The 11,221-nt window shown below is 38.4% G+C and overlaps 1 protein-coding gene across 1 annotated transcript; it reads left to right on the top strand.

Annotated features, from left to right (window-relative positions):
• Positions 1-7,577: 7,577 nt before the first annotated feature.
• Positions 7,578-10,760, top strand: KRTAP13-2 (keratin associated protein 13-2). The gene has a single exon (XM_078358404.1). The coding sequence runs from the start codon at positions 7,632-7,634 to the stop codon at positions 8,157-8,159; it is 528 nt and encodes a 175-aa protein (XP_078214530.1). The 5' UTR covers positions 7,578-7,631; the 3' UTR covers positions 8,160-10,760.
• The last annotated feature ends 461 nt before the right edge of the window (positions 10,761-11,221 follow it).

Here is an 11,221-nt window from a genome sequence, read left to right as displayed (position 1 = left end):
CTATTGGTTCTGTTTCTTGGAAGGACCCTGACTAAAACCCTCTGCAAGAAATGGCTGACTTTTTCAGTATTACCTATCAATATCTGTCTAACTAATTGATCATGTGCTTCTTGAATCTCAATGTAACTTTACAGGGTAGGAATATTTTCCTTCACAACCTAGCAAAGAACAAAACTAAACACAGGGTAGTCATATGGAAACTCATTGTGGAAACTGAATTATAAGAACTTCATTTTGACCTTCAAGTCATAGAATTCTGCAATCGTTAGGAACTGCAGTAGCTATCCAGTCCCACCTTTGGCATGTGTAAAAGCTAAAATAACTTGCTGTAATTCAGTGTTGCTTTCATTCTGATACACTAAAACTCATCTCTATTAATGTAAGAGATCAGACATTGTAATCAGTGGTTTCTCACACTAGGATTTACTTGGTAGGCTTAGTAACACCTAATTCTGTTAAATACGTCTATGCTTTGCTCAGTCCCAATGAGACTTTGTTTCTGTTACATTATAGTGCTAAATTAGAATAACAAACAAGCAAGAAACAAGGAACACAGAAGTTCACTATGTTACTGACTCCCTATCTAGTCCTTTAAATTTTTATTTTTTTGCTAGATTATGTGCATCTTTGCTAATTTTCAAGACAGAGATTTGAATACTAAGTTTTGAAAACAAAAGAGGAATAGAATATTTCTTAATCCTCTTGGAAGAATCTGTAGTGTTTATAAACTGAAAAGCAAACTGGCAAAGATTGAGGACGTCTACTGGCCTGCATCAGTTACGTGGCCCATCAAGCACTCAGGTGACAAATTTCACAAGCGCAAGGAGAAAAATATGTCACCACATTCTGTCGCCTTAGTAACAAACACTGCTGAGCCAGACACTGAGAGCAAGTCGGGTAGGGAAGTAAGTGGTCATCCATGTCCATGGAAAATGATGGGGGGAAGAGAACTGGGGCATCTGTTTAACTGGAGCATGTGTTGCAATTGAAGGCAATGAAGAGCTATGTTATTCAAAAGATGTTTGGTTTCTTTAACATACTTTAGTAAACATACATGATAATATTTTATTCACATGAATTGTGCAAAAGGATATGTATAGTGATGTGACAGAAATTGTTAACATAAAAACAAAACAAAATAGGGTGAAATAATAAATACAGGACTGTTGATTGCATCTTTTCTTGGCTCAGTTTATGTCCCAGACAATGTAAATGAACTCACCTTACTTTCTGATCAGGGTGCCCCTAGCAATGGCTTATGTTATTCCTACAGTTGAAAGACAGATTGTCACTATTTCTGATATTTCTACTCAATGGGAAAGGACAGTCTTTTCAACAGGTTGCTCCAGGATGGTTGGACATTTGTAGGAAAAAATCAAATACAAAATTCAAAATACAATTCAAATACAAATACAATACAATATACAAAATACAAAAAATCAAATACAAATGCTATATCTATGAGTGTGTGTGTGTGTGTGTGGGTCTCTCTATATATAGAACTATACAATATGCAAAATATATACAATATACAAAATACAATAAAAAAACAAAATATTATTCAAAATGCAAAATACAAAAACAAATACAAAAGTTACATATATATATATATATACACACACACACACACACAGAGAGAGAGAGAGAGACCCAAACTCTCTGCACCATATAATACAAGATTTTTAGCTAAATTAGACTTTGTAAAAATTTAAAACATCTGTTTTCAAAGACTTTAATATGAAAATGAAATTAAAAGTCACAGACTGGGAGAAAAATACATACTTTGATAGAAGATTTGAATCTTAGTCTTTTGTATAAAAAAACAGAATCTAATTATAATGAGATAACACATATAGAAAACAGTCAAAAGATTGGAACAGACATGGCTAAAAGGAGAGGCATGGGAGGCATAAATCACATAAGAAAATGTTCAATATTGTTATTCATTAGAGAAATGCTAACTGAAACCACAATTGGACACCATTTCATGCCAAGCAGAATAGATAAAATAATAATAGTGGTAATATACAGAGTGCTGTTGAGATTGTGAAACAAGCAAGATTTTCATACATTGCTGTTGGAATATAAAATGGTATAGCCACTGTGGAAAATAGTTTGTCAGTTTTTTATAATGTTAAACGTGCAGTTACCATATAAACCAGCAATTCCAGGCATAGGTATTAAGCTAAGAATATTGAAAACATATTGTATTAGTCTGTTTTCACACTGCCTTAAAGATGCTACCTGAGACTGAATAATTTATAAAGAAAAAAGTTTGAATCAGAGTTTTGCATGGCTGGAGAGGCCTCAGGAAACTTACAATGGAAGCAGAAGGTAAAAGGGAAGCAAGGAACTTCTTACATGGCAGCGGAAGAGAGACAGCACACAGGGGAAACTACCACTTTGCAAACCATCAGATCTCATGAGAAGTTCCTCACTATCACAAGATTAGCATGGTGGAAACCACCGCCGTGATCCAATCACCTTTTACTAGGCCCCTTCCTCTACATAAGAGGATTACAATTTAAGATGAGATTTGGGTGGGGCCACAGGTTCAAACCATATCATTCTGCCCTTGCCCCCTCCCAAATCTCATGTCCTTTTTACATTTCAAAACCAATCATGCCTTCCTAACAGTCCCACAAAGTCTTAACTTATTCCAGAATTAACCCCAAAGTCCAAATCCAAAGTCTCATCTGAGACAAGGCAAGTCCTTTCTGTCTGTTAGCCTGTAAAATAAAAAACAAGTTAGTTATTTCCAAGATACAATGGGGGTACAGGCATTGGGTAAATGTTCCCATTTTGCTCTGGCCAAAAGAGGGAGAAATTGGTCAGAACAAAAAAGGCTACAAGCCCCATGCAGCACAGTCATTCAATATTAAAGCTCTGAAATAATCTCTTTTGACTTTATGTCCCATATCCTGGACACACTGATGTGAGAGGTGGGCTCCTAAGGCCTTGGGCAGCTCACTTCTGTGACTCTGCAGGGTGTAGCCCTCATGGCTGCTTTCACAGGCTGGAATGGAGTGTCTGTGGCTCTTCTAGGAATGCAGTGCAAGCTGTGGGTGGATGTACATTTCCGGGGTCTGGAGGATGGTGACCTTCTCACAACTCCAGCAGACAGTGCCCCAGTGGGGACTCTGTGTGGGAAATCACACCCCACACTTCCCTTCTTCAATGCCCTAGTGGAGGTTCTCCATGAGGGTTCTGATTTGTGGCAGATTGTTGCCTGGACATCCAGGCATTTCCATATGTCCTCTGAAACTTAGGCAGAGGTTCCCAAACCTGAACTCTTATTTTCTGCACACCTACAGGCCCAATACCACTTGGAGTCACCAATGCTTGGAGCTGGCACCCTCTGAAGCAACAGCTGGAGTTATACCCTGGCCCCTATTAGCCATGGCTGGAACTGGAGGTTCTGGGACACAGGGCATCAAGTCCTGAAGCTGCACAGAGCAGCCAAGGCCAGAGTGTGATGTATAAAGCCATATTTCCCTCCTAGGTCTCCAGGTAGGTGATGGGCGTGACTCCCCTAAAAGTCTCTGACATGTCCCGGAGACATTTTCCCCATTGTCTTGGCTATTGACATTCAGCTCCTTGTTACTTATGCAAATTTCTGTGGCCAGCTTGAATTCCTCCACAGAAAATGGGTTTTCCTTTCCTACCACATGGTCAGGCTGCAAAATTTCCAAATCTTTATGCTGTGTTTCCTTTTTCAAACAAGTTCCAATTTCAAACCATCTCTTTGTGAACACATATAACTGAAAGCTTTTAGAACTAGCCAGGTCACATGTTGAATGTTCTGCTGCTTAAAAATATCTTCCACCAGATACCCTCAATCATCTCTCTCAAGTTCAAAGTTCAACAGATCTCTAGGGCAGGGGAAAAATGCCACTAGCTTCTCTGTTAAAGCATAGCAAGAGTGACCTTTGCTCCAGTTCCCAGTAAGTTCCCGTCTTCATCTGAGACCACCTCAGCATGGACTACATTGTCCATATCACTATCAGCATTTTGGTCAAAACCATTTAACAAGTCTTTAGGAAGTTCCGAACTTTCCCACATCTTCCGGTCTTCTTCTAAGTCCTCCAAACTGGTCCAACCTCTGCCTATTTCTCAGTTCCAAAGTTGCTTCCACATTTCCAGTTTATCATTAGAGCAGCACCTAACTCTGCCGGTACCAATTATCTGTATTAGTCTGTTTTCACACTGCTGTGAAGATACTACCTAAGACTGGATAATTTATAAAGAAAAATTGTTTAATTTACTCACAGTTTCTCATGGTTGGAGAGACTTCAGAAAATTTACATCATGACGGAAGGTGAAGGGGAAGCAAAACACATGTTACATGGTGGCAGGAGAGAGAGAATACACACGGGGAAACTGGCACTTTTAAAACATCAGATCTCTTGAGAAGTCCCTTACTATCATGAGAACAGCATGAGGGAAATCATCTCCATGATCTGGTCACCTCTTAACAGGTCCCTTTCTTGACATGTTGGGATTAGAGTTACAGATGAAATTTGGATGGGGACACAGAGCCAAATTATATTACATATGCCCACAAAAATATCTGTATGTGAACAGTTCTACCAGTTTTATCCACAATAACTCCAGACTCAAAATCATCTAAATGTCATTTTCTAGTGTATAGCATACATACAATAAAATACCACTTGGCAATAAAAGGGAATGAACTGTTGGAATATGCAACAACATGGCTGAATCTCAAAAGCATTATGCTCTGTGAAGGAAGTTAAACACAGAAGGAAACATAATGTATAGTTCCATTTACCATGCAGTTCAAAAAATAAGACTATAGGAAGAGAAATTTGGATACTAGGGAGGCAGATTGACCCAAAGGACCACAGGAGAATTTCTAGAAATAATGGAAATACTCTATCTCAATCATAAGCTACTTGTGGCTATAGGATACTCTAATGATAGTTTCATTCTCTGTAGTGTTGTTATGCCTAAATTTCTAAAGAGGGAAAAGGAAAAGAAGGGGAGAGGAGGGAAGGGAAAGAAAGGGAAAAGGAAGGGAAGGAAAAAGAAAGGAAGGCAGGAAGGAAGGGAAAGAAAAGGGAAGAAAAAAGAAAAGAGGGAGGTAGGGAGAGAGGAAGGAAGAAAGCAAGGGATGAAGGAAGGGAAGAAGGAAGGGAGGAAGGAAGGAAGGAAAGGAAGAAGGAAGGAAGGGAGGAAGGAAGGAAGGGAGAAAGGAAGGAAGGAAGGGAGAAAGGAAGGGAGGAAGGAAGGAAGGGAGGAAGGAAGGGAGGGAGGGAGAAAGGGAAGGAGGAAGGAAGGAAGAGAAGGAAGGGAGGAAGAAAGAGAGGGAGAAAGAGAGGGAGGAAGGGAGGGAGGAAGGAAGGGAGGAAGGAAGGGAAAACGGAAGGAAAGAAGGAAGGAAAGAAGCAAGGGAGGAAGGAAGGAAGGGAGGAAGGGAGGGAGGAAGGAAGGCAGGAAGGAAGGGAGGGAGGGAGGAAGGAAGGAAGGAAGGGAAGGAAGGAAAAAGAAAAGATTTTAATATCATGTGTTCTCTGACATATCAAGACAGTGAGTTTTTCTTTTTATACTAATACTTTGCCTATGTATGTAGAGCACATGGAGTGTTTATTAGTTCCAGAATCCACTTTTGAGCTGTTAAGGCTACTCTAGTTTTGTTTTGCTTTTTCTGCCTTTCAGAGGGACACATTTATTAGCACTTGTGAGTTGTTCCTTTGCATTTGTATTAAGTGCACACATAACTCCTAATAAAAAAAGTGTTAAATCAATAAGAAATGGGTGGAGGGAGTGTTAATTGGAATGGACTTATTCTCAAGTTATTTTACTGTTTCCCAGCCACAGTGAGCTGGTCTAGAAAGGCTAGAACTTTTGGATATTAGAAAGCTGTTTTTGTTTTTCTTTTGTTTTTGAGCGGAGTCAACGTTTAGTGAGAAAAGAAAAAATATTTCTCATTTGAAAGGAGTTAAAAGCTGCCATTATAAGGAATCCCACGTGTTGGGGTGGTGCATCCTTTTTAGTAAATTTAATAGGTGTCCATTCATAAAGCACAGCTTATTTTACTTTGGTGAATCAGAGCAATGGTTTAAGTATTGCACAAGGGCACTTCATGTGATGCATGCCACACTTTGGATTCTGTATGGGAGAGATAATCATAAAACAAAGTAACTAAGTGCTCTGAAGCAGCGTGCTTTGGAATAAAGCAAGTTAATTTTCAGGTAGTTAAGAGGCTCTCTTTTCGGTAACAATTGTGCACACCATTTCCCTTAGTTAAACCAAACAAAATGTCAGATTCAAAAGAAGACGAATAGGCATAGATAAGAAGCTTCTTTCTGCCTTTAATCTAAGCATGGATTACCAAGATTCTTTTCTCTTTCCTGGGCTAGGAAGTGAAATATACTTTAAATGTATAAAGATCAGTAAGGCATAGAATTCCCCTATTGAACACTATTCAATGTGAATATCCTTAGGAAAGGTAAATAAGGCTTTGTTAGGCTTTTATATCTTAGTATAAATAAGCTTAATAGTTTCTTTTCTAAGACAAGTTGAAGTTGAATTTACTTTTATATTTGCAAGGTATTTGCAACTTGACTCTGAATAAGAAAACTATGCTTAAAGCTTCAATTTTGCTTCTAGCTTACAGAGAAATTAGGGTAAACTTAACGGAGCTCCCTGAGAGGTAATTTTTCCATGTATGGGTTGACCAGAGGATGTTTAAAGACCATGTAACTCTAATACTTCAACTTAAAAGCTTCGGAAAAAAATGTTAAGAATTCCTCAAAGTTTATTTTAGGTATAAACTAATAATTGCAGCTAAGAATCTGTCCTTTTATCCAGAAAAAAATTGAAAATAAAACAAAACAAAAAACGATGAGTTGATTGAGAGCATAACCATAGATAATGCCACAAGATAGGCTCATCAGCAAATATCTGAAAAACTTCTATATAAAGTCTTACTAAAAAAGTTGTGTTTATTGTTTCCTAAGTGAGCTGTGTCTAACGTAGCCTCTTGTCAAGGAAGATGCCTTGTGTGGACACCCAAGGTAATGCTGCACTCCTCAGTTCTGATACTGGTTTCTTAAGATATCAATACAAGGTTTGACAGATTGCGGAGACTACTGAATATAGTTAGTATTTGGAGAAATCCACTGTTTCTAGTAACAAGTGAAATGCTTGTGTAAAAAAAAAAAAGACAAAGTATTTTGAATAGTAACTACTGATGCTCCTGATACATTAATGGAAGTGGAGAAAGAATTTTGTGTAATTCCATTTGGTTCAGTAAGTAAGTAAGTGAGTATGTACTCACAAATAATAAGAGGCAAGATAGTCATAAATGTGATAACATATAACATTGAAGGTCAGACCACAGTGAATTTCAGGGAGAAAACACTGAGTGGCTTCCTTCCAAGTGTTACAGAGTGACTAAAGTACAACTCAGTAGATGAAGATGTGATAAATTAAGCAATAACCAAGGGAAGCATTTTTATAATAAAAGGTGAGCAAGGAGGAGGGAGTGTTCAGACGGTGGCCACACCCAGGTCTAAGAGTATATATAACTGGGAGTCCAGACTATGACATTTAAACTCAGAGAATCTTTCCACTACAACTCAGCTGAACTCACATCTCCCGTCAACATGTCCTACAACTGCTGCTCTGGAAACTTCTCCTCCCGCTCCTGTGGGGGCTACATGCGCTACCCAGGCTCCTCCTGTGGTTCTTCCTACCCCAGCAACCTGGTCTACAGCACTGACCTCTGCTCTCCCAGCACCTGCCAGCTGGGTTCCTCTCTCTACGGGGGCTGTCAGGAGCCCCGCTGCGAGCCCACCAGCTACCAGACATCCTGTGTGGAGTCCAGCCCCTGCCAGACCTCCTGCTACCGCCCGAGAACCTCTGTGCTCTTCAGTCCCTGCCAGACGACTTACTCTGGGCCTCTAGGCTTTGGCTCCAGCAGCTGCCGCCCCCTGGGCTATGGATCCAGGAGCTGCTACTCAGTGGGCTGTGGATCCAGTGGCTTCAGATCCCTGGGTTATGGAGGCTGCGGCTTCCCTTCCCTGGGCTATGGATCTGGATTCTGCCGCCCAACCTACTTGGCTTCTAGGAGCTGCCAGTCCTCTTGGTACAGACCAGCCTACGGATCAACCTTCTGTAGATCAACTTGCTGAATTTCCAGACCTTTTAAGCAAAATGTCTCAGTCTCTATGTAGAGCTGCTATCATAGGCTTTTCCAGCCATGTGAGCTAACCCCTCTTACCACCAGCTCTTTGTCCTTTCTCTGGCATCAAGTACTGGCTGGACAGGCTAGTTCTTCAGATTGTGGAATTAATGAATGACCAAAATATAGAGTCAAATGTCTATAATTTTGAAACAAGTAATTCATTATTACTTAAGTTCATCTTATAAAGTATATGGAAGTTCAGTTTCGTTTCACCTAATAAATTCATTTACTGTTGATTCCAATATGTTCTTTTTGTCTTTTATTGGGTTTCAAAGTTTGATTTGTGATCTGTATTTGGGGCTACAAGCCCCCAGAGGGCCTTTCCTTGGACATCTATTTCCCTAGGTAATGTCATCAGGCCTGGTGTATGGGGAGACGCTGTGGGAACGCCACTGCCTAAAAGACAACAACTGCATGTCTTCTGCTATGAAAACTGGTTGGATTCTTAACAGAATTATTGAGAGTAGGCCCATAACTGTGGCGAGTTTTCAAAAAAGACACATTTTGCTGACAATCACATTTGTCTTTTGTTTACATTTTAAAAACAGTATTTATAATTTGCTCAGAAGATGTCAACTAGGTGATTAAATTTAAAATATATAAATTATTTGAAGAAATCTGATATGTTAGGATGAAAAAGGGAAAATACAAAGTGTTAGGTACTGGAAGGCATTAGGGTTTTGTTTAAATATAGGACAAAATAAATTATCCAGCGTGTTGTGTATGTTGTGTGTGTGTTGTGTGTATGCGTGTATGAGAGAGAGAGAAGCAGAGAAAACAAAGACTTAAGGTTTACAACTGTGAGTAATAGAAACAGTTATATGGAGAAATACTCTGGCTTGTTACAAATTTATATTTATAAATTATGCATTTATAGAACTGTTATGACCTGTGTGTTTTTCTTTAAGTTATTGAGTTTCTCAACAAGGAAAAATATAGTATTTTTCTGTGATTTCTGCATTGAGTGGGAGTTTAAATTAGATTACTTTCAATATTCTAGAGCTTATAACCTTCCTCCATATCCCTGGGATCCACTGCTCAGTTGTGACAGTGTGAATAAAAATAAATATTTGTAGGATGCTATTCAGATCTGAGACATAACAACTTCTTTGTTTACTTTAATTTGAGCAAGCGATTTCTTTCAGAGGTTAAAGGTAGCATAAAAACTCAGTTAAAACTTATCCAGAAAATATTTAGGAACAACTCTCTATGAATGGGAAAATAACTTTCAAAGATTATCATTTCCTTCAATAATATGTCATGAGCTTTAACTGATTTTTCTTCCCTGACACCTTTTCCTTAAGCTTTTTAAAATTAACTCTGAAACAAGAGGGTATCTTTTCTCTTATACTGGAGACAATATGGGCTAAGCGTGAAAGTGTGGGAACCACATCATCTCATTATAGAAACCTGCCTGATACAGAAACTAAGAATAGAGAAGGGAGACACAGGAAGAAATTCTAGCGACACAGGAGTCTCTGATTCCCATGTCCCTTAAACCAGGTTTATTCCTCTTTTAAGTGTTTTGATTATATGGGTCAATAAAGTTTTCTTTAGGTTTAAACTAAATAAAATAATTGAAATAAAATAAGGCTTCTGGCACTACATACAAATATTTACAATTAATAAAAATTTATCATCAAGTGCAGAGTTACTCATTGACTTTGATGTAAATAGGCAACTAAAAATTTGTATTAGTTAGACAAAAAGATCCTATGAGTCTAAATTATGCCATTAGCATTGAAGGTGGACTACTAATTTAGGTTTAAATAATGTAGAATGAGTAAAATGTGGATTAAAAATACCGTTTGAGAAAATGAACCCAAAGGGGTCACAGTAGCATGGCCATTAACAAAATCCTGGGAGCTAGAGGTTCATAACTTTAAGAGCAGAGGCACCCAGCCAGCCCTGTAAAAAGAGATGAGCACAGAGAAATGTTTAAAACACAGCAATTCCAAGATAGAAGGAAGGGGTGTCCAGTGACATACAGGATCTAATTCTGGAGGGACTTGAAGAATTTCCCCATTCTAATGCAATCTTTGAAGTGGAAGGCAAAAAAGAGCAGGAAATTAGCACATTAGAATACTTTCTCAATACTTAAACCTTTCAAAGTATAATGTGAAGATTCAGATTTCAGGAATCAGACAAAATGAATATTCTTTGCCTCCTCCATTCTCTGCATGAGTAATCTTTCCTTAATATGTCATCTCTGCTAATCTCCATCTATTTTTTTCTTCTCTCACCTATTCTCTTTGCTTTTCTCCCCCACGTCCCTCTCTCTCTCCCTCCATGAATCAATTACCTCCCACTGGGTTCCTCCCACAAGATGTGGGGATTTGATGAACTACAATTCAAGATGAGATTTGGGTGATGACACAGAGCCAGACCATATCACAGCCTTTGTACATTATCCCCTTCCTTTGATTAATCTATTAAAACTTGTTTTAAATCTCAGTAATGTTTCATTTCAACATGTATCCTTTTAGGTAAAGTAGATCCTTACAAGTAAGTAGAAAACAGCAGAAAAATGAGACTGGGAAACAGGGGAATAAAAGTCACGAGCACCAAAACTGTGTACTCTATTATTTTGCATTAGTGTGTGTGGTCTGGTGTGTGTTTCGGATGCTCTACATTTTATAGAATTATCTCTTTTCCTGTCAACCTAAAGATGTGATTCTATTTATATGATTACTATAGGTAGTCTGGAATTTTGAAATCTCTTAAGTTTTTTCCATTTATAGAACCATATAAAGGAAAATAGAGTAAGTAAAAAAATACATGTTTGGAGTTAGATTATATTCTTGGTTCTCTTGTTAAATTAGAGTTTGATCTTATACTTAGAAATTAACCTTGGGTGTCACCTTCCTGATACGTAAAATGAGATGGCACTTCCACTTCATAATTTGTAATCTCAGAGGTTCCTTCCAGAATTACAGACATATTCACATTTTATAATGAGTGTTAGTAGTAGTATATGGGGATGGGGAGTGAGCTGTTAAAGTTCCCACC

Source organism: Callithrix jacchus, chromosome 21 (genome assembly GCF_049354715.1).
Source record: "Callithrix jacchus isolate 240 chromosome 21, calJac240_pri, whole genome shotgun sequence".
In the NCBI taxonomy this organism is placed as follows: domain Eukaryota; kingdom Metazoa; phylum Chordata; class Mammalia; order Primates; family Cebidae; genus Callithrix; species Callithrix jacchus.
The sequence above is the reverse complement of the archived record's forward strand: the minus strand, read 5'-3'. Positions and strand labels throughout refer to the sequence as shown.